Genomic DNA, 21163 nt, shown 5'->3' with positions numbered 1-21163 from the left:
ATCAGAAAAAGATTTCAGTTTTCGAGAAAACAATATTATCACGAGTCACATCTGAATCGCAATAAAAAGAAAAGAAAGACGTGGGATCAAGATATTCAATCGACATTGCACTATCTCAAGGGGTTCTCGAGTAAGTCTGGCGGCAGTCTATCAAGATTCGAAGACTATCTTCTTGCAGTTACAAGTCATTGGGAGGAGTTAACTTCGCATTATTCAAAGCGAAAATACGCCAGGATGAAATTCGACATCTACATTTCGAAACGAAAGTCAGTCGACAGGTTTATCCGTACAATGAAAGGAAAGGGAGAAATAGAACCTGTTATCGCATATGGAAATGCAAGGTTCCCGTCTACAGGACGTCGAGGAGAAAGGCCTGTACCGGTCAGGTGGATAAGAAGAAGATTCGAGAATCACTACAGAGTCGTAGATGTTGACGAATACCGTACTACCAAGTGCTGTAACGATTGTGGTTCTGAGCTCGATGTGCTTCGACGGATTGAAAATACAGGGAAAGAACCAGACGAGACCTGTAGGTTGAAAACAAGGAAAAGTGAAGTACGAGGATTGAAATTTTGCAGATCATCGAGGTAATGTCAAGTTTTGTATACTCCTGTAATTCACCTTTTCATCTAACTGTTATCGTGACAGCTGTAAAGGAAAGCCGATCAAATCCAGGGACTTGAATGCTGCACTGAATATACTCACTTGTTTCAATGTGTTTCCTGAAAGACCGAATCACCTACGTCGCCCCTGAGGTGAATTCAATGATTGTTGTCGCCCCCTCCCTACCCAGACTGCGTCCCTCGGGACTCGATGCCTAATTCCCTGCCTGCCTGCCTGCCCGGTGCCTGCCTCCATTATGATCCGATGTTTACGACATGTGATCATTGAAGTGACTGACTGGCATCATTTGGTAGGATTCATGTAAGGCTCCAACAACATCCGAAGACAATTTGGCAAAAAAAAACAACTGCCGTTGTATGACGGAGAGTCGCGGCTCTCAATCATACGACGGCAGTTCTGTGCGAAAACTTAGTTCGTCGTTCAGAAGGGTATTCACATATTCCGTCACATCATGTCACATCATGAGGGAGAGTACCCGTGGTAGATAGATTCGTGGCGTTTATCTATTATAGACTGCGGCAGGTAGACCACCGACCCCATCCTGTGACACTGGCGTAGGTGATAGTACCGGTATTTTTGCTACCAAAATGGAAAGCTAGATCCTACCAGGAAAAGAAAGAGATCCTACCCTGAGAAACGCGCTGCTGTCTCAGGCTTCTACGTTCGCCATGGCCAAAAGGTCGAAGCATGGGAGTGCGGCAGGGAAAATCATCCGCAAGCTGAATCAAAACAAGTCTCGTAACAGCCTTGAAAGTCAAGTCAATACCAACCTTCCGCCTATCACAGTCGAGATGTTGAGGTTTCAAAGATAGAAGATCTTTCATATATCAATACTTGTACATATCGCAGTGCATACAACAACATTTTCGTCGCGGGGAGATCGAGTCAACTCAAAGGGATTTCTGAAGGAAGCAAAACGTACAACATAAACTGCGACGTTTAGTTCGACCTCTATTTTCGAATCTTACCTATTACCCCAATCATGAATTTGAGAGAAATTTTGCAATGCGCGCTGGACCTTGACGATTCTTCGGAAGAAGCAACGTACGGTTCGCTCGTCATTGCCTTAGATACATACGGTAGAGAGGAGGACGAGGATGCCAGAAAGCAGCTAGAGCGTCTTGTTCTGATGGAAAATGATCTTGTACATTTTGAAATCACTCAATGTACCTTTAGGATTGTACTGAAGCTCTGGCAACTTGAAACTGCTTTGTCGCTCAGGCAACAAATGTGGCCACCGGACCAGGCTGAAAGCAGCAACACCAGGCTGGTGGCGATGGGCTTGATAGTCGCAGGAGACAAGGCGGTCTTCGTCGACATCGCCACTCATATTGCTAAGCAATGGCAGCTGGCCAAGGAGGCTAACATCTTACTAGCCCAGTGCGGAGTACCAATCTTCCTTTGTTACGCGGAGCTTCAGACTGTCTATAGCATGTTCAATGACGTGAGAACAAGCCTCAAGGTTGAGATGATGATGATGCCCCTAATTCTCGACATCGGTGACTCGCTCCTTTGAAAGAACTTCGAGACGACGTCGTTCAAACTGTGGAGAAACACACGGTATGTAGAGCACGGTGTTGGTAGCGGAGGCTCAAGTCAGCCTTGAGGCGGCCACTCCGAGGGATTGACAAGAATGGGGCAGGAGCCTGTCAGAAAGGATGTGCAGGAGCTCGAGAAAGAGGTGCAGGTGAGAAACTGATCTTGACAGAAATGGAGGAGCTCACGATTGTGCCAGGAGGTCAAGAACGAGGTGCAGGAGGTCAAGAACGAGGTGCAGGAGCTCGAGAGCAAGATGGATACGGGGCTATCGGTGAACCGAAACTGATCTTGACAGAAATGGAGGAGCTCACGGTTGTGCCAGGAGGTCAAGAACGAGGTGCGCGACCTCAAGGCAAGCATGCGCGAGCTTGCGGAGGATATGCGGCAGGTGGGTCAAGAGAGGCGGTGCGGAGTATGATCCGTGTATAGATGATCCGTCAAGCCCTTGGGGATATTTCGAATCGCAATTTCTCGCAGCAGCAGCCTTACGGCGGCGGTGGCACGACTGGCGACTCCGAAGCCTGACTACGGCATGGCGATGTAGCATCACTCTGAAGCTATAGTAGAACAGTATGTACTTTCAGTTATTCTTTCTCAGTCATCCAGTCAGCCATCCGATCTCTCTATAGTGCCTCTCCTGTTTAGTGTATAAGAACATTTTTATCGCATTGCATACAATTTTTTCCACGATATTTTCTTCCCTGCTTTATTCGACCCGATCGTGAATCGGGCCGCCTGGGCTGCTCAACTCGTGACTCGTGACTCGTGACTCAGTTTCAGCGGCCCGGCTTGTCGGCTGAGCAGCCCGGGGCCGGCCTGCCAACTGTCAATGAAAGAAATGACTCTTTTTATCTTTTTTTTTCGATCTCAAACCAACCGCCGGCGGAATGCGTTCAAGATCAACTTGAGACAGAAGAAGAGCCAAGGCAAGACAGACAGACAGACAGACAGACAGACAGACAGGCAGGCAGGCAGGCAGGCAGGCAGGCAGGCAGGCAGGCAGGCAGGCAGGCAGGCAGGCAGGCAGCCAGGCAGGCAGGCAGGCAGGCAGCCAGGCAGGCAGGCAGGCAGGCAGGCAGGCAGGCAGGCAGGCAGCCAGCCAGGCAGGGAGAGAAAGAAGCGCAGAATCGTCGCAGAGACTTGAGAGCGAGAAGGCACATGGTGGTTCAGTAAGACGAGCACATGGTGGTTCAGTAAGACGAGCACAACAGCAATTCCAGTCTGTGAGTAGAGGGAGAAGACATGCCGTCGAAGAAGAGCGCACTCGGAGCTCAAGCTGTCCTCCTGTGGGATGGGATTTTGGTCATCTGGGGAGGCAGGGGTTTGAGGTGCAGCTTTCGTCCAGTCTCCTCAAGACCGAGGACAGCAAGATTCCCTCGCTCTTCACAGAGGCAGGCAAACTTGCCTACGATGAGATGAGGAAGGTGATGCCGCAGAAGAAGCTGACGAGGAACGAGGGCAGTGCGGACAAGACAGAAGAGAACGAGGAGGCGGTGGAGGCTTCAGGAGGTTCTCAGATGTACGGGTCGCTGCCGCCCATTACGATGCTGCTGAAGCCCAAGAAAAAGTCGAGAATAGGAATGAAGAAGAGGCAGAAGGAGAGGAGCGATCTTGCCGCTGAAGAGCATGCCGAACAATGCCGAGCAAGGCTCGAGCAGTCGCTCAGCAGGCTGAAAGGTCACGCGGGGCGAGCACAGCTGCCGTTCAACACCAGCATCCTGTGGCACGAGAACAACTTCCTCGACCCCTCAGCAGCCAGGGAGTCGCTGCTAGTACGGGAGAAGAGCGCGTCCTTCAGGGAGTGGAGGGAGGACGCGGTGCGGCAGTTCGCTGAGCAGGAGAGAAAGAAGTTCTCCAAGTTCGAGGACGAGGCGCCCGAGCTGTCACATCCCTGCATGGAGAGCCCGCGGCTTCTGACCGAGGAGGCAGCTGAGAAGCTGCTGGGGCAGGGTAGGGAACTTGTGCTGAAGCTGTCCAAGAGATACAACGAGGGGCACAAGCAGCTCATGGAGAAAGAGAAGGCGCTGGAAGCTTGTAAGAACGAGAACGCCGACGTGAAGGCTGTGGCGGCGACCAAGATCGAGGGCGGGGAAGTGGACGGGAGGAGGGAGAGAGTGCAGAAGAAGCTCGACGAGACCCTGCGGTCCATAAAGCTGGTGCAATACGAGAACAGCCGCTACGAGCACCTCGCCAACAGGTTGACAAAGTTCAGCAAGGAGGACAAGGAGGAGCTGGCGAAGCTGGAGAAGAGCGTGAAGAAGCACAACATGGACCTGATGGCGCTGAAGCTCAAATTACGTGACGAGGTGAGAGAGGAGATTGACGATAGGACGAGGACAAGAACGAGGACGAGGAGGGAAGGAGGAAGAGGAGGGAAGGAGGAGGAGGAGGAGGAGGAGGAGGAGAAGTCGAGGAGGGACTCGCGTGCTATATTTGAAGAGTCTGCAGGTCCCGCGGGTGGAAAAGGAGCTGAAAACGAACGAGCTGAAGGAGCTGAAGCTGATGATTCACACGATGAGGGTGCGGTACGAGGAGGAGCTGGAAGAGAGGAGGAGCCTTGCAAGGCACACCAACGAGCTCAAGAGCAACGTCGTGAACGCAGAGAAATCCTACAAGGAGATGGAGAAGAAGCTCGAGAAGGTTTGCGGCCTCTGCTCCTCCCACCTGCGTTCCAGCTGACCCCTTAGCCTGTTAGATGTACGACCAGAACGTGCAGTCCCCACGACGAGTGGAGCTGCAGAGGAAGATCAAATTGTACGAGGAGACGTTCGATATGATGATCTGCAAGCTAGGTCTCATTCTCTCCCTTCCCTCCATCCTCGTCCTCTTGCCCCTCCTGCTAGAGTGTCGCTTCCAAAGTTGTTTCCTTCCTACCCCTCGACCACTCTCCGTCTTGCCCGATACTTTCTTTCTTCGTGTTGATAAGGCTGAGCAGGCGATACGGACATCGACAGGTATAGGAGGAGAGGAGGAAGAAGAAAATGGAGGGACGAACGAAGAGGATGGAGGGGCAAAGGAGAAGCAAGAAGAGGAGAAAGGGGAGGAGGGGGAGGAGGAGGAGGGGGATGACGGCTGGGCAGGCTGGTGTCTCTGTTCGTAGGACTCCGAGGAGTTCGACAGACCTGGGAGGAGACAGTGAGAGACGGAGAAGCTCGTTGCGAGGAGCTGAGAAGAGAGAGAGCTCTCCTACAGGTCTTGCTCCTCCTCTCTCATCCTCTCTCCCATCTTCCTGGTCGAACATCCTCTTGACGTCTCTATCTCACCAGTCTTCTCCCTCCCTTCTCCTCCCTCCCTTTCCCTGCTGATTCCCAGCTGCAGGAGACGGCGCAGTCATTGTACGGTCACGGGACGAGCTCGAAGGAGGGCGAGCTGGAGAGAAAGCTGAGGTCCGTTACGAGCAGTTACGACAAGTGCGTCGAGCACGAGCAGCGGCTGCGAGTCAAACTTGAGGATTACCACAAGAAGATCGGGTTCCTACGCCAGAGTATGTCCACTGACTGACCTCCTGCTCCCCTGCTGCTCCTGCCACTGCTTGTCTGATCCTCCTGCCCTTCCTGCTCCTGCTGCTGCTCCTCGTCCTCGTCCTGCTCCTGCTCCTGCTCCTGCTCCTGCTGTTCTGCCGCTACCGCCGCTCCTTCTTCTGCGCATCTGATCATCCTGCTGCTGCCCCTGCCATTCCTCCTCCTCCTCCTCCTCCTTCTCCTCCTTCTCTCCTGGTTCCATTGCTCCTACTAATTGCTGTTCCCCTGCCTGTTCCGCATCTCCCCTTGTCGCTTCTCGCTCTCCTTCCTCTTCTCCTGCTGTCTCATATTGTCCTCCAGGGCTCATGCACGAACTTTATCGATTTCGCTCATTTCGCGTTCACTTCCTCGACCCAACAGCCCACGATGACCTAGACCATGAGGTCTTTCCCCCTTCAAGTCCTCCTTCTCCTCCTCCTCCTCCTTGTTCTCCTTCTCCCTCCCAATCTCCTTCTCCTGCTTCTCCTTCTCCTCCTTGATCCTCTTACCCCTCTGGCTCCTTCTCCTGCTTCTGCTCTACTCCTTCCGCTCCTTACCTCTCCCTCTCTCTCCCTCGTTCACTCACTCCTTCCTTCCCTCCTTTTTCTCCCTCCCTCCCAATCTCCTTCTGCTTTACACTTGACTTAGCTTTCTCACTTGCTCTCCCTCAGATCCTGGAGATTATGGCCCAGTGGCGGGACGTTCTTATCTTCGTACATGCCATGGTCCTCTATCCCCTGTGCCCATTTTCTCCTCCTCATCTTGTTTCCTCTTCTCCTTCTCCTTCTCCTTCTCCTTCTTCTCCTACTCTTCTCATCTGTTTTTTCTCCTCTCCTCTCCTCTCCTCTTCTTCTCTTCTGTTCTCCTCTCTTCTCCTCTCTTCTCCTCTCTACTCCTCTTCTTCTCCTCTTCTTCTCCTCTCTTCTCCTCTCTTCTCCTCTCTTCTCCTCTCTTCTCCTCTCTTCTCCTCTCTTCTCCTCTCCTCTCCTCTCTTCTCCTCTCTTCTCCTCTCTTCTCCTCTCCTCTCCTTCTTTCCTGCTCTCGTCGTTATCTCTATCCTTCTCCTCGTCCCTTCCTCCTGTTTCCTCGTCTTCATCTCAACTTTCCCTCTTCTTCTTCCTACAGTGCGAGGAGCGCAAGGACATGGTCCGCTCCCTGCTGGTCGAGGAGGCGAACGGAGAGGACAGTCGGTCTGTGAGCGCCGAGCCGAGCACGATGGAGGATGACCTGACCAGCGTCTTGCGCGAGGTGAAGGAGGGGAGGAAGGAGACGTTGGGGGAGAAGAGGAGGGGCTGCTAGAGGAGGAGCGAAGAGCGAGGGACTCATTCTTGGAGCAGGTCAACTTCACAGTGGAGTGCCTGCTGTACACCGTAGAAGCAGCGGCGGGAGAGGAGGAGGAGGAGGAGGCGCCGGACCTCGAGACGCTGATGAGCATGTACGAGAGCATGGTGCCGTCCGTGGAGAGCATGCAGATGGATGTCAAGACTGCGGTGGAGCTGGAGGACAGGCTGAGAAGAATATCCGAGCTGTGCAGCGGGAGGGACGAGCAGGAGGAGAAGCTGGAGAAGCCTCGACTGCTCTCTTCTGATCAGACGCGCTACCTCTGGCTCAAGGCCAAGGTACGATCCACTGCAATGAGGAGGATAGAAGGAAGGAGCAGGAGCAGGAGCAGGTGCAGGGGCAGGGGCAGGGGCAGGGGCAGGGGCAGGGGCAGGGGCAGGGGCAGCAGCAGCAGCAGGGGCAGGGGAAGGGGCAGGGGCAGGGGCAGGAGCAGGAGCAGGAGCAGGAGCAGGAGCAGGAGGAAAAGGGGGGGAAGAAGGTTCTTATGACTTGCTGCAGAGAGGAGTGTTGGAGATGAAAGATCGACTCCTGCACCGACTCAAGTCTGTCTCTCGGCATGTACAGGTCATTCTCTCCTCCTCCTCCTCCCTCCTCCCTCCTCCCTCCTCTTCCTCTCTCCTCCCTCCTCCCTCCTCCTCCTCCCTCCTCCCTCCTCCCTCCTCCCTCCTCCCTCCTCCCTCCTCCCTTCTCTTCCTCTCTCCTCCCTCCTTCCTCCTCTCTTCCTCTCTCCTCCCTCCTTCCTCCTCCTCCCTTCCTCTCTCCTCCCTCCTTCCTCCTCCTCCCACTCTTCCTCTCTTGTTCCATTCCTTCTCTCATCCCTTCCTCTTCTTCTCTTCTCCCTCCTCCCACCCTCCTCCCGTTCTCTTCCTCTCTCCCCTCTGTTCCTCCTCCCTCCTCCCTTTCTCGTCTACTCTTCTCCCTCCTCCCCTCTCATTTGTTCCGCAGGACGCAGCGGATGTCCCTGCTCCTCCTGTCAACACCAACGGCCGCCCAGCAGCTCTTCCAGTTCACTTTGGTGAAGCAGCAGCAGCGGGCAGCACGAAGAATTTGAAGAGCGAGCAGAGGGATGAGAAGGAGGAGAAGGGGAGAAGGAGAAGGAGAAGGAGAAGGAGAAGGAGAGCCAAAGGAAGAAGAAGGACAAGGCAGCAAGCGCAGAGGATGGGTACATGGTAATGTCTTCTCTTTTCCTTCTCTCCTCCTCCTCTCTTCCTCACGTGCAGCAGGTCGAACTGGATCAGGAGGAGGAGGTTTATCTCTCAGAAGCCCTCGCGTCTCCTCTAGAAGACAGTCTTGAATCTATCGAGGTTAGTCGCCAACCCTCCCCACTCCTCTTGCCTTTCCTTTCCTTTCCTTTCCTTTCCTTGCCTTGCCTTCAAGTCTGTACAACTCTGTCTGTTCCTCCTGCTCATTGTTTTGTTTTTCATCAAACCCCGCTCATCTTCCTCCTGCTCCTGCTCCTGTGCTTCCTCCTCCACTCTTGCTCCTCCATCCATCCTCTCCTCTGACGTGGCCACAAGGCGGGAAGGAAGCACAAAACTCTCTCGGGCGTTCCTCTCGTCGGCCTCATCCCTGAGAAACTTGTCGCCGACACCCTCAAGTCCGTCATGTGGCCCTCCAGTTCCCATCAGCGACGCGTCACCATCCCGAAGAGAGTCATGCGGAAAGATAGAAGGTCGATATCCTCCTCTTCTCTCCCCTCCCCTCCCCTCCCCTCCTCTGCCCTGCTCTCCACTCCTGTCTTCTCCTCTCCTCCTCCTCGTATCTGCTCCTCGCTGTTACTCGTCCACTCAAAGAGCTTCAGGCTGGGGCTGGACCTGGGCATGGCGAGGGAAGACTCGGACTCAGAGTTCAGCAGCGGCAGCCAGCAGTCCTTCGACTACGATGAGGTAAGCGAGCCAGTCAGGGGTTTGCTCCTGCTCCTGCTCCTGCTCCTGCTCCTGCTCCTGCTCCTCCTGCTCCTGCTCCTGCTCCTCTTTAGGTTTCTCCTTGTCCTATGCTGGAGCTGGAGAGGGGAGAGGAGGTTGACGGGCGTTCAGGTGCTGGAGGAGCTGGAGGACGTGTACGCGGATCGCAACTCAATCAAGAAGAAGTCGACGAGGGTACGAGAGCAGAAGCTCGTGCTGCATGTGACTTGAGTACAGGCGGGAGACCGGAAGACAGCCAAGAAGAAGTAGACGAGGAGGAGGAGGAGGAGGAGGAGGAGGAGGAGAAGGAATGGCGGTATACGCAGGTCATCTATTGTACATTAGGATACAAGATCATGAGAACCTATCTACATAATCTACAGGAGGATGACAGAGGGGGTGGAGGTCAGCAGGCGACGGATGTACTCCTTCTTCTGCTCCTTCCCCTTTAGCTGATCCCACTCCCTGTAACTCTCGTCAGCCAACTCCTCCTCTCCTCCTCCTCGCATGTACCAGTAGGGGAGAATGCGGAGGTCGAACCCGAGCTGCTGCATGTGCCGGTGCTTCATCACCGTCTTGCCGAGGGGGATGTGCGTCCCCACGATGAAGTGCGAGGGCCCGTCGACCTCGATCGCCGTGCGCTTGTCGCGCAGGAGGAGGTCGAGCGAGTAACCGCTCCTCTCGTCGATGAACTCCTCCACAAACTCAATCTGCATCTCCGACAAGATCGCCGCCACGTCCTTCTGCAGGCGGGACGGCTTGTGCTGCTCCATCTCGAGCTCTAGAGTCACGCTTCCTCGTTCCAGCGTCACGCTAGCCCGCGCCTTCTTCTCTCTTCCTCCTCGTGGGGGAGGTTGGCACGGCTTCGCCTTCAGCAGACCTCGACTGGGGTCCAGCCAGCCCTCCAGCTCACAGGTGAGAAGAAACTGATACGCCTGGCGACGGAAATTGGAGTCCATGCTGGCAAGATGAAGGTCGAGGCCTTCAAGCAGCCACCCAACAAACTGAGGCCTCTGCGCGGAACGTAAGGGGAGGAACAGGAGAGGAACAGGAGAGAAGCAGGAAGAGGAGGGCAAAGGTTGAGAGGAGTGAAGAGGAGAGTAGTAGGGGTGAGAGGGAAGGAAGGAAGAGGAGGGTCGCGGTTACCTGGACGTTGAGGACGGCAGAGGACCAAGAGATTAGTGCGATCTCTTCCGGGAGAAGCGACTCGACAGGGAGAGCGAGCAGCGAGTTCATCAGACGGTCAACGATGTGCTCCTCCTGCTCCCTTGTCAACAATACTCGACCAAACAGATCCGGCGCAGGAAGAGCAGGAGGACGTGACATGAAGGAGGAAGGAAGAAGGAGGAGGGAGTAGCTCTGGTGGCCACCTGCAGGTTCAACGTGGCGATGGCATGCAGGAGGCTGGCGATCTGACGGCCGTCAAGCTGCAGGTTCTCGTTGTCGAGCTCCTGGCTCAGCTTGAGGAGGAGGCGGTCGACGGCGTCGGCCTTGATCCCGGCCTTGGCGCAGCTGTTGAGGACGATAGCAATGGAAGTTGCGTTGAAGGAGGAGGAGGGAAGCTGCGGGAAGATGTTGCTGTCAAGGTAGCTGAAGACCTCTCGAGTGCACTGCTCGGTAGGATGCATCCTCCCATACGCGTTCATGATGATGGCGACTGCCTGCGCATCGAAAGCCTCCCGGGGAGTGGAGGTGACCACCTGAGCAACGAGTGAGAACGCAGGCAGAAGCAGAGGGCAACGAGGAAGGAGTGTAGGGCTGGGAGAAAGAAGGTCAGTACCGTTGCCATATGCTGGAAGAGCTGCTTATCCTTGAAGTTCAACTTTGCAAACCCGTTGAGAACGTTCTCAATGTGTTGCGGAAGAAAACTGTCCGGCGGCAAAGTCTGTGCGATGCGGGAGAGGTGCTTCATGAGCAGCTCGTCTTGATAGTCAACCTGTCGCCATCGTCATCTTCTCCCTCCTCTCTCCTGATCAACTTCACCTTGGCACATGCGTTGATGATGAGCGCAATACTCTGAGACTCGAGGATAAATTCCATCTGACGGACGATGAACGACATCCGTTTGAACAAAGATTCATCGCGAATCTGCAGAAATTGTCATACTCGCAGTGCCTCTTCTCGTTCCCTTCACCTCCGTCTTGGCGATGGAGTGCATGATTGTGCTCACTGATTGAGCGTCAAACAGCAGAGGATCGAGCGACTTGGCGACTCTCGTCAGCTTCAGAAAGACTTTCTCGTCCACGAATCCGGTGCACACGAAGCCATGGAGGGAGCTGGCGAGCGAGGACGGGTCGAACTGCTGCATGTGCAGTCCCTTCAGCGCAACTGATAGATGTCGCAGTAGCTGGCGGTCGGTCGAAGTGCCCGAGAGCTTGCCGAAGGCGTTGAGGAGGTTGGCGACCGCCTGAAGATCGAAAGTTTCTGGTGGGTGAGAGCGAACCGCCTGAGTCAGCCAAGCGAGGAGCTGGACAAGCAGGTCAGGCCCAACCAGGACAACCTCAGCCCTCCATCCTCCCTCTCACCTCCTGGTCTCTGATCTCAAGCTTAGCCAACGCGTTGGCAACGATTGCCAAATGTCTTGGTAGCCAGTCCGCCGCCGGGATGCTCCGAGCCACTTTGCTGAGAAAGCCAAACAGCTGGAGGTTGAGCAGGTCGTGCCGGGCATACGCGTTCATGATGTTGGCGATCGCTTGTGGACTGAAATCTGAGGGAGAAACATCCAACGCACAGCTCGCAAGGTTGTCAAACAATGCCTCATCTCTGATTTGCAACTTCGCAAACGCATTGACGATGATGGAAATCGCTTGAGCACAGAAATCTTGCCGCCTGCTGTTTGAGAGGACAAGAGCAACACTCGAGAGGGAGGCAAACAGTTTCTCATCGCGTATTCCTGCTCGTGCAAATCCATTGAGAATCACTGAGACTGCTTGGACGTCGAGGATGTCAACGTCGCCATGGATAGCTGAGCACAGGGTCAGGCGTGAGGGCCCAACCAGCAGCAGCTCTTACCGCTCTCGGCAAGAATTCGCGCACGATCGCCAGCCGCCTTGAGCAGTCGAGTGTGACTCCTGGAGTGCGCGATGGCATTGACGATGAGTGAGACCAGTTTCCCGGACATGGCAGACACGTCTTCGAGTGCTACTGAGCCGAACACCTGCATCTGAAAGGAGAGCCTGCCAGCATGGCTTAAGGAATGCACAGCCGACCCATGGCTGCCATACCTTGTCTCAAGACTAGGATTGGTCGCTTGATGACGAAGTCTCTTCAAGCGGTTCAGAGCCCCCACGGCGTCGGATGCTGGGATTCTACAGTCGTTGGCATTTGCCGCGTAGGGCTCCAGCGTGTCCAGCAACTCGGAGAGTCGAGAAATCGCTGTCAAGTTCTTGGGAAGCCCACCAACCCCCTTCACATCTGAGACACAAGACATTCAGATTAAGAATTATGCCAGGAAACTCTACATGATGGCTCAGCGCTTCGTGTCTGCTTCACGTCATGCCTTTCCTTGACCTTGTCACGTCAATTCAGCGAACGAAAGACCGAAATGCTGCAAGTCACCTTCTTGGCCTTGGGGGAAAACCCTTTGCTCGCGCTCTCGTTGGTAAGAATTCTCTTTAGCGAAGGAGAGGAATGGGCGTTGGTCTCCTGCGCCAAATCGTCAGCGAAGAGCAGCAAGAAGCAACTGCGTCACCGAGAGCTCTGAGACTGACAGTCCGACGCTATCATCCGAGAAACCGGAGAACTGAGATTCTACCGAGTTGACCGAGAGGCTCTTGTCTCTCAAGTTCAGCTTCTCCTGCAGCCGCTGCTTCTCCATGGCAACCTATGCCAAAGTCACGAGGGAGCACACAGATCGTCTTCAAACCTCTTGCGACTCGACTGAAGCTCGGCCGTCAGACGGCTTCTCTGGCGTCTTTTTGTCCCGAGCTTTCATCCGCTCACTGAGGACTTTGAGCATTTTCTTCTCCTGTGCTGACAACTGCCGCCTGGTTTCATCCCCTCCTTCTCGAGTGTTGTCTGCTATCCCCACCAACCCACGGCTGGCAGCGTCCTTTCTGCCATGGTAGGCACTGAGCTTGATCGAGCATCGTGACCCCAGCGATGTGACAGACCCCGCGATGCTTCGCGGTCGCAGCAACCCATCAGTCCAGCCCCCAAAACCACTGGGATGAAATGCGGTAGCTGATGACAAGCTCCCGAGAAGGAAGAGGAACGGCCAGACTGATGCGCAAGACAACATGATGGTTGTTGTAGGGGTTCTTTTCCGTCAGAATTCTAGTCCACGGCGCACAAGCTTGTCATTAGCAATCTGATTTAGGGTTTGCGACCTGGATATACCATAATCAACACGGGATAATAAAAACAAATCTGAAGATTTGACAGGCAGGACAGGCTAAAGATTCAACACTACAACAGTTCTACTGGGTGCCAAGGTCACATGTAGCACCGAATCAGTTCGAACAGAAAGTGGGTGTGGTGTTCCATAGTAACAATCAAATAGATACAAAATCTAGCATGAAAATTTGGAATAGGTAGCGATATTCTGATATACTGAATTTGTGGTTGAGAGGGCATTCGCGTGAAGAAGATTTCAATCTTATGTTCCAATGACAAAACTTAAAATATCGACAACGATGGCCCCCGCCAAATGGCTGCCAGACAAACGTATGACACGAAACAGATTTCGAACAAGCTTTTTTCCTTGCCCCTTTAACCTCTCTACTCATATTCCCACAGTTCCATACAGACGTGTTTGAAAACAACATGGTCATTGCACCTAGTCTCGTTTCTTACACTTCCTCCCATCCTTCTCTCCCTCACTGTCCACCGCACTCCCTCCCCTGTCTGCTTCCTGTCAGCTGCATTTCTTGGGTCCCTTCCACTACCCCATTATAACTTAGTACCCCACAGATAATTCTTCACCCCTAGTTTCAACCCACCTACCCCTGCAATGATATTCCTTTGATATGACCTCACACCCCTGAGAGCCACCAATCCTATGACCCCGTACCCTCTCGTTTCAACCCACCCCCACAAAGGAATCGGAGCGAAAAGCATACTCTTCGAAGCTTGCTTTTGTGTCCCGTCCTTAGGAGCCGAAAACACATGTGATAGTCATGTGACTATCACGTGATCATTATCTTATGGGGTTTCCGTATCACGTGGGAGATTTTGGGTACAATGCGGTGAATAAAAAGAGTCAAAATATAGTCACATGATAGTCACGTGATAGTCACATGAAAATCATCAAACCCCTACCCTCTTTACACCCATGGAGAACACCTACAATAGGACCCACCCTGTTATCACACGTAAACGTGATCACTGTACACCTACCCCTACTCAGCTGTCAGCTCCTTATTAATTGTGTACCCACCCCACAGTTCAACAAAGGATCAATGACTTCGCCCTGAAAACATCCCTTCCGCACCCGTGAAAGGTTCCACCACCGGTCCCTCACTGCAGGCTCTCCAGAGAAACAATCTTCGAACCTGTAAAGAGAGGGTGGGGTAGTCCAACACAGAATCAAAAGAATACGTCCCTTCATGACCATAAATCATAGTAGGGTCCTAGGAATGGTATCTCCATGAGAGGGTCAATGGAATCCAACAGTCGCATTGCTGTAACGGGAGGGTAGTTTTTCAATGGGGTGGTTTGTAAGATACCCCCAAAACTAAGGGCAAAGCCAAGGCAACATGGGGGGTATAAACCAGTACCCATTGGTCTAGCTCTATCAGCGTGGTCAAAGGGTCGTAACCGTGCAACCATTCGACCGTGGGATGAAATAAAAATATGTTACACTTGAAAAACTGTTCTATATTTGTATCTGCAATACATAGATGTATTTTTGAAACCCTAAAACTTTTCTTCACGGTCGCATGTTTCCTTGAATCGTTGAAATAATCATACTTTTCAGCTCTGGGCAAGACTGCCTCACCGTATCTGAGGGTTTCAGCCTTGAAACGGTGTATCCTTCGATGTTCAACTGTTGGGGTAGTACATGGGTGACTGGCGGGCCACCAGGGCCGACGGGACGCCCGGCCGGGCCCCGGGCCCGACTCCGGTCGGACGCAGCGGCGCACCGTGGCCTCAGTAACGGTACCGGGCCGGCCCGGGTGATGAGGGCATCGGATCGTGGCATACCGTAGTACTGGCGGTGAGCCTTCCGAACGGTTCACTGCCGCAGTGCAGCGGCTGAACCGTCCGAGTCGAGTCCCGGCCCCGGCGTCGGATCCCGGATTGGGTGCCGCTGATCGGAGGAGTCGGTGCACGGCGGTCGGATTGCTTACTGAGTCACGCCGGTGCCACTCAGTCCGGGGCCAACTTGCCAAGTTCACCGGGTCCCGGAGGGCGGGCGGCAGTCTCAGATGCGAACGGCGCTGGCTCGGACTCCCGGCCCGGGGTTCAATAGGCCCCACTGACCCTTGCCCCACTGCCACTGCCAGGCCCCGCCCCCGGGCCGTCATCACCGTTTAACGGACGCACCCCTGGCTAACAGCCTGGGCGACGGAGATGGCAGGAGAGTCAGAGGAGGAGGAAACAGATGTTGTCGTGTCTGCACGAATTGAAGTGAGACGAAGACCCCCAGACGACCCCCCTCAGCATGATCGTGCTGAAGGAGAGGGCGACGAAGAAGGAGAAGGAGGAGACAGAGCTGCGGAGGAACAGGGGGAACTGGAAGAGGATTGGGATGCTTTCTTCAACTTGTCGTTGTTCGATGGGCAGCAGTCAGATACTGACGCGATCAGCTTCAAAGATGAGAGCGATGAAGGAAAAGCAAACGAAGCTGATGGATTTGTGTGGAGGACAACCATTGAAAACACCTGCAGGGTCAGCAGGGACCTTGTCGTCCGCATGTGCAAACAAGTAGACGGCGCCATCACCCTGCAAAGAAAGAGTATGGATGCTCCTTTGCTGATTCTCCCTGTGGATTTCGCTCCTTTCGTTTCTGGAGAGAATGAGATCGTTGTGGGAGCCTCGTTGTTGAACACTCCACTGTGGGCTAAGCCGTTCTTCCTGGTTGATTTTCAAGTCAGTTTTGTAATCCAACATCCATTCCTGTCAGAGAGATTGAAAGATGTTTTGAATCCGCTGAGCATCAAGATCCTGTCTGCTGAAGACCTCCCAGACCCCTCTAGATACGAGATGGGGAAAACTTGGAAGGATGGCTGCAATCCAAGGATGTTGTGTACAGAGGAGGTGAGGAGCAGGTTCAAACCTGCATACTGCAAGTATGTGTTCATGCCCGATCCGCTGAGTGAAGAAGCCAACAATCATTCCGGCGATGAGTCTCCAGAATGGTGCAAAGAGATCTACACCAACAGCGTTGCGCAGGTAAGAGGATGACTACTTTAGTATCAACCGTTGTAAACAGTCATTTTGCAGGACAGACAGGTAGTCTTCAATCATACCAAAGTATTCTTGGCAGGGTTAGTCAACCAAAGCGATCTGCTGCGGTACATGAAAGATGGTATTGTAAACATCGAGCTGCACGATCAAGACAGATTGGAAGAGCATCAGGAAGAGGAAGAGAAGGAGCAACCCCCACGGTCCGAGGAAGAGGAAGAGGCGTCATCGGACTCGGTGCTGTCACGATGGAGCGGGTTGAAATCGATTGACAAGCAGCGAGGAGAGGAAAAGCTTCCTGCCAACTCTTTCGCTACATGTGAAGTTCTCCTCCATCCCTTGGCTTCGGGCGATCTCCTCTCGACTCAGCGATGCCTCGTGCGGCCGAAGCGCATAAAGTACCCAGATTTCTCAGCTCATCAACGTCCTGCTCAACGGCCGTACGTGGACTGCGGGAGCTGCCTCTTGGTGCGGCTCAGGCTGGCACGACCGCTGAGAAAGGAGAGGGAGGAGAGGGAGGGCGCGTTCCAGCGGGTGGTGTACCGCATCGAGTACTCCAATGCCGAGATGCTGGCCAGCCTCGTCAGGTCCGTGGTTCGCATCAACGCAGACTTCTTGGCGCAGTATAGTCAGTCCGCCTCAGAGGAAGAGAAGCAGGAGACCAGAGAAGCCGCCCTGGCGTTCGACACGCTCGCAAAGCTCAAGAGCGCTGGAGCGACGCTGGACATGATGGAGAAGGTGCTGAATGGGATCGAGCTGAGGGAGGAGCAGGCGCAGAGCCCCAACTTCGACATCGTGACGGGAGTTCAGGTCATCGACAACAACTACAGGATCTTCATCCTCGAAGGATTGGCTGGCAAGGGAATTCAAAAACTCCTCGACGAGAATCCGCGATGTGAAAGGAACTCCAAGACGTTTCGCATGCTCTACAACCCAGAGATCAGCTTCCCGACCCGCCTCTACTGGCAGTACCCGCTGAACCTCAAACGCATCAAGCTGCGAGAGACTCTAAGACATCTGATCCTACGTGTGGACGCCTACTTGCAACCCAAGTATCGCCTGACTGCTATAGCTATGATCCGCCTGCATGAAATCTCACACTCGGGAAGGATGAAGAAGCTCCGAGACCTTGCGCTCTTTCCTGAAGTAGACCAACTTGAACACATGTACAAGAAGCTAGGCGATGTCCTCAGCATTGAAGACGAAACAGGTAAGCCACAACAGCTAAGAAGTCGCAAGACGAAGGAGGAGGAGGAGCAGATGCCGGCACTGACTAAGGAGGAGCTTGTGGCTGCCAGCACGATGCCACGGCCCAAGACGAAAGCTCCGACGGACGCGTCCAACGCAGCTTACGTTCAATTCCTCGCCACTAAGCCAGCAGAGGTCGACTTTGTTGCCCAGAACCGAGACGCTGTGCGAGCAGACAAGCAGAAGCGACGAGAGCAGCTGCCGGTCTCAGTCGAGGAGGTGTACAACTACAGTGGGCAGTACCTTCAGTACTCAAACATACAGCGCGACTTCCTGCGGAAGAAATTCACGCGGGACTACGGCAAAGTTCACTACACCTTCAGCAAGGACCTTCTGTCGGGCGCTTTCGTGCTGCAGGTCTTTCCACTGTTTCGTGCTGCTTGCCGTGTCTTGTCTGTGACCTCGTGGTGCCTTGCAGGACCCTGAGACAGCAGCACGAGAAGAGGTCGCAAGGTCCCGATCCAGGTGGATCACAGCTGAAGGATTCCGATGGCCAAAGGCGCGGAGCGTGATGGAGTTCCGGGAAGCGCAGGTGGACAAGTCTGCTCCTACGTCGGATCACGGCGAGTACATCGAGAACGAGTGGAACCTCAGCTCGCGCGAGGGTGCAACGAGCAACCTCCTACCTGGACAGCCAGATTTTAGCATCCGGTATCCAGCTCAGCCCCAGCTCTTTGAAAAGAACCCCGAGTTCTTCAAGTCAGTGTTCTCAGCTGAGGGGGGAGCAGCGTTGGAGATGCAGGAGCGCAAGTCGCAGCTGTGAGAAGCTCTGAGAAGCTCCTTGACCTTGTGCTTGCTTCTGACCTGCACCAGGTACAATACCTGGGAAAAGAAGAAGGTGGTGGATGACCGACGGTTCCATGTCCAGTGGTCGGATGGAGGAGCGCGAATGGACAAGTACAAGGCGATGCTGAAGCTGAGCCCCATGAAGAAGTCTCTCAAGACTATGTGATCTCTCCCTCCCCGCCTCCTTCCCCTTGCCTGACATGGCGCAGGCCCGGCAAAGAAGGATGTCAACCAGGTGCTGAGTTTCCTCCCTCCATCTTCGACGGCGAGCCGTTCCTGGACCGTGTGAACACCTACGTTCACGAGACCTACGGGGTACGACACTGCGGTGCGAGTAGAGCATGCTTACACTCGGGCAGGTGAAGACTGTGGTTGAAAAGACGCTAGACAAGAACAAGAACTTCATGCGATGGTATGCCTTGCCAATCCTCCCCTTTCTCCTCACCCCTCTGCTTCTCCAGGGTCGAGCCGATAGCGCCTGGCGTGAGGGAAGAGCGCAAGATCGCCTCAATCCACTCCAAGAACTTCAGGCCGCTAGTGCAGAAGGACAAGAAGGATCTGAAGGACATTGACTACCTCTACAAGCGCAAGATCGCTCCGCTCACTAATGCTGAAGTCGATAGGCCTGTAGGCCTCTATAGACAAGCCAAGCAATGACTCTAAAGTAGACGACTCATTTCAGCTTGACCTCGCCGTTGGCGTCCCCGTACTTCTTGCGCAGCTCCTCCCACTTCTCGACTGCTCCCTTGTAGTACTTGCCAGGCTTTCCTCCGTTCCCCTGAGCCTGTGTCATGACGAAAGACAGTGTGAGAAGGGATACCTCGATGTCATAGTTGAGGAGAATCGAAAGGATCTTGTCTCCCTTGTCGTTCATGATCCTCAGCGAGTACAGCTCTCCTGTTGGCCCATAGAGCTTGTCGAAGGCAAGAATCGCAGCCTTCCATTCAAGTCAGGAGACATCAAACAAAATCACTACTCACATTGTCAAGGTTTATACTGCATTCGAAGGAAGCTACCAAGTGATCCGGCGAGTTCGGCCCAGCAATCCTGACATATTGGCCCTTGCCGGGGATCTCAAAGGGAACGAGCGAGTAATCAAACTTTCCAAGAGCCTCTAGCACAGCTCCATTGGGGTTCACTGACAAGAATCGAACAACTCCAAGATCCTTGCACTCCTGTCATACACATTGTGAATGGCCATAAAAGAGAGCAGGAGAGGGGAAACCTGAAAGATCTGAACAAGCTTGTAGTCTTTGATCTCATCCGCTACTGGCTCCGCAAGAGCCTTCAGAGGAGGCAGCAACGATGAGCCAGCGATAGAAATTCCAGCTAGGAGGGCATTTCTTCTCGAGATGCTTGTCACGCTCGACTCGTGCTTCATTGCAGCTCCTCTTGCCGACTGCCTAGATTGGAGGCTATGATAGGAACCACCTGATGGAGGAGGAGGAGCGAACGCTTCTGTGCATGCCAACATGCAGGCGGCAGCGGCGGCTGAGCGGACGAGAATGTGCATTGAGGCGTTTAGATGTAGGACCCTACCCCACACGAAATTCTCTTAGCACCCCGTCCATCCGAATCCAGATGGACACGAATCACCCCTTGAATGAGAGTCATTGGTAGGGGTTCTGACGAACTCAATCCAGCGCAATGCAAATGCACGATCGTGTTTCACAGTGAGAGCTGTTCCTTCAAGTTAGCTTCATGCAAGTGATCGACTTGAGATTTCTTTAAAGTCTAATAGCAATTGAAAGAATGTGAGCTGGCTCTAATATACAGCGAGGTATTGTTCTACCCCTAGACGCTTTTCGAAAGTCGAATCGAGTTCTCGAGGTGATCGTGGATTGTTCCTATCGGATTTGACTGGAAGAGAGGATGCGTCAAAACCTGCGTGACTTGCGTCATAGACCGCTGCCAGAACAAGAACGAAAAAAGCAACACTGAAATCATCTTGGAAGGAAGAAGGAAAGAAACTTACAGATTGGAGTTGTTGAGACTCTGCAATGAGCATTCGTCTTTGCTTCTTGATCGTCATCTTGCCGGGGCCTCTGACCAAAATTGTCAAAAACAGCCCTCGACAGACAAAGATCGCACTTCTTGTTCTGTTGTGAAGGTGCTGAGGATTGAGAGGAAGGAAGAGCTAAGGTAAGGCAATCCAAATCCTGCAGACATATAGTCATGATACCATCTCTCTGTAACAGTGAAGGTCACCCCTAGACTGCCATCCTGTATCTTTAAAGCCTTCGATACAATAGCAGAGCCGATCTCCTCTATCAGGAAAAGGTGTCAAGCGTGTGAAACCAGCATCAAAATACACAGAGATCTAGCGTCTAGCATCACTGCATAACTTACTTCTTCTGATCACATTTGACTTCTTCGCCAGTCTTTTTCTTTGCCCTCTTGACATGTTTTCTGAGCTCATCTTCATCTTCTCGATGATTTTATTCTGTACACCTAAATTTGCTGCAGGACGGGAGGGAGATTGCTTGCTGATGCCTCTCAACGGCTTGGCAAAGAGCTTGTCAGATGACTTCTCCCTCATGGCATTCTTCTCCCCTCCCCCTCCACGTTCATCTTCCATTTGTTTGTTCGGTTTCTTTGCTTTCCCCATGGCGGCTGCACGTGCCGTTTCGTTGTAACGGAAGGTGAAGCCCGATCTTCCGAGGCGGGCTTCCCCATGTGAAAGGGTTTTTACAGGAAGTTTTATAAAAGTCAAAACACCCCATTTTCAAAACGTTTGGTGTATACAAATTATTTATATCTTGTAAATATTTTTCAATCATACATTATTGTAAAACAGTACCTACAAAATGGGGGTAAATTTTATAAATATGTAGAACAATCCAAAAATCTTGATTTCAGGTCATTTTCCTGGTA

General features: G+C 53.3%; 6 protein-coding genes across 6 annotated transcripts; 2 read left to right on the top strand and 4 right to left on the bottom strand.

Annotated features, from left to right (window-relative positions):
• Positions 1 to 1852: 1852 nt before the first annotated feature.
• GUITHDRAFT_103285 (hypothetical protein) lies at positions 1853 to 9178 on the top strand (the record flags this gene model as incomplete). Its single annotated transcript, XM_005837616.1, has 22 exons — positions 1853 to 2068; positions 2267 to 2311; positions 2360 to 2434; positions 2486 to 2551; positions 3483 to 4469; positions 4612 to 4803; positions 4859 to 4955; positions 5099 to 5117; positions 5244 to 5298; positions 5482 to 5647; positions 5985 to 6067; positions 6335 to 6388; positions 6789 to 6911; positions 7001 to 7282; positions 7503 to 7568; positions 7950 to 8019; positions 8088 to 8173; positions 8228 to 8308; positions 8522 to 8676; positions 8806 to 8890; positions 9041 to 9103; positions 9146 to 9178. 22 exons carry the CDS (start codon positions 1853 to 1855, stop codon positions 9176 to 9178), a joined length of 3099 nt encoding a protein of 1032 aa, XP_005837673.1.
• A 42-nt stretch (positions 9179 to 9220) lies between these two features.
• Positions 9221 to 10094, bottom strand: GUITHDRAFT_85192 (hypothetical protein). The gene is made up of 3 exons (XM_005837615.1): positions 10055 to 10094; positions 9422 to 9921; positions 9221 to 9373 (listed from the first exon to the last, which is right to left on the bottom strand). The coding sequence occupies exons 2-3, from the start codon at positions 9865 to 9867 to the stop codon at positions 9286 to 9288; spliced, it is 534 nt and encodes a 177-aa protein (XP_005837672.1). The 5' UTR covers positions 9868 to 9921; positions 10055 to 10094; the 3' UTR covers positions 9221 to 9285.
• Positions 10095 to 12297: 2203 nt separating this feature from the next.
• On the bottom strand, positions 12298 to 13238 carry GUITHDRAFT_151055 (hypothetical protein; the record flags this gene model as incomplete). Its single annotated transcript, XM_005837614.1, has 5 exons — positions 12774 to 13238; positions 12600 to 12731; positions 12467 to 12553; positions 12370 to 12424; positions 12298 to 12322 (listed from the first exon to the last, which is right to left on the bottom strand). Coding segments are annotated over exons 1-4 (617 nt in total), but the record flags the coding sequence as incomplete, so codon positions are not given.
• Positions 13239 to 17367: 4129 nt separating this feature from the next.
• Positions 17368 to 18976, top strand: GUITHDRAFT_151054 (hypothetical protein). Its single transcript, XM_005837613.1, has 6 exons — positions 17368 to 17860; positions 17922 to 18262; positions 18317 to 18451; positions 18499 to 18604; positions 18649 to 18701; positions 18751 to 18976. The coding sequence occupies exons 1-6, from the start codon at positions 17420 to 17422 to the stop codon at positions 18944 to 18946; spliced, it is 1272 nt and encodes a 423-aa protein (XP_005837670.1). The 5' UTR covers positions 17368 to 17419; the 3' UTR covers positions 18947 to 18976.
• On the bottom strand, positions 18963 to 19670 carry GUITHDRAFT_103282 (hypothetical protein; the record flags this gene model as incomplete). The annotated part of the gene is made up of 4 exons (XM_005837612.1): positions 18963 to 19067; positions 19110 to 19226; positions 19270 to 19464; positions 19515 to 19670. The coding sequence occupies 4 exons, from the start codon at positions 19668 to 19670 to the stop codon at positions 18963 to 18965; spliced, it is 573 nt and encodes a 190-aa protein (XP_005837669.1).
• A 330-nt stretch (positions 19671 to 20000) lies between these two features.
• On the bottom strand, positions 20001 to 20906 carry GUITHDRAFT_151053 (hypothetical protein). The gene is made up of 5 exons (XM_005837611.1): positions 20639 to 20906; positions 20498 to 20556; positions 20381 to 20448; positions 20265 to 20334; positions 20001 to 20173 (listed from the first exon to the last, which is right to left on the bottom strand). The coding sequence occupies exons 1-5, from the start codon at positions 20895 to 20897 to the stop codon at positions 20084 to 20086; spliced, it is 546 nt and encodes a 181-aa protein (XP_005837668.1). The 5' UTR covers positions 20898 to 20906; the 3' UTR covers positions 20001 to 20083.
• Positions 20907 to 21163: the final 257 nt, after the last annotated feature.

This window comes from Guillardia theta (genome assembly GCF_000315625.1).
Source record: "Guillardia theta CCMP2712 unplaced genomic scaffold GUITHscaffold_13, whole genome shotgun sequence".
NCBI lineage: Eukaryota > Cryptophyceae > Pyrenomonadales > Geminigeraceae > Guillardia > Guillardia theta.
The sequence above is the reverse complement of the archived record's forward strand: the minus strand, read 5'-3'. Positions and strand labels throughout refer to the sequence as shown.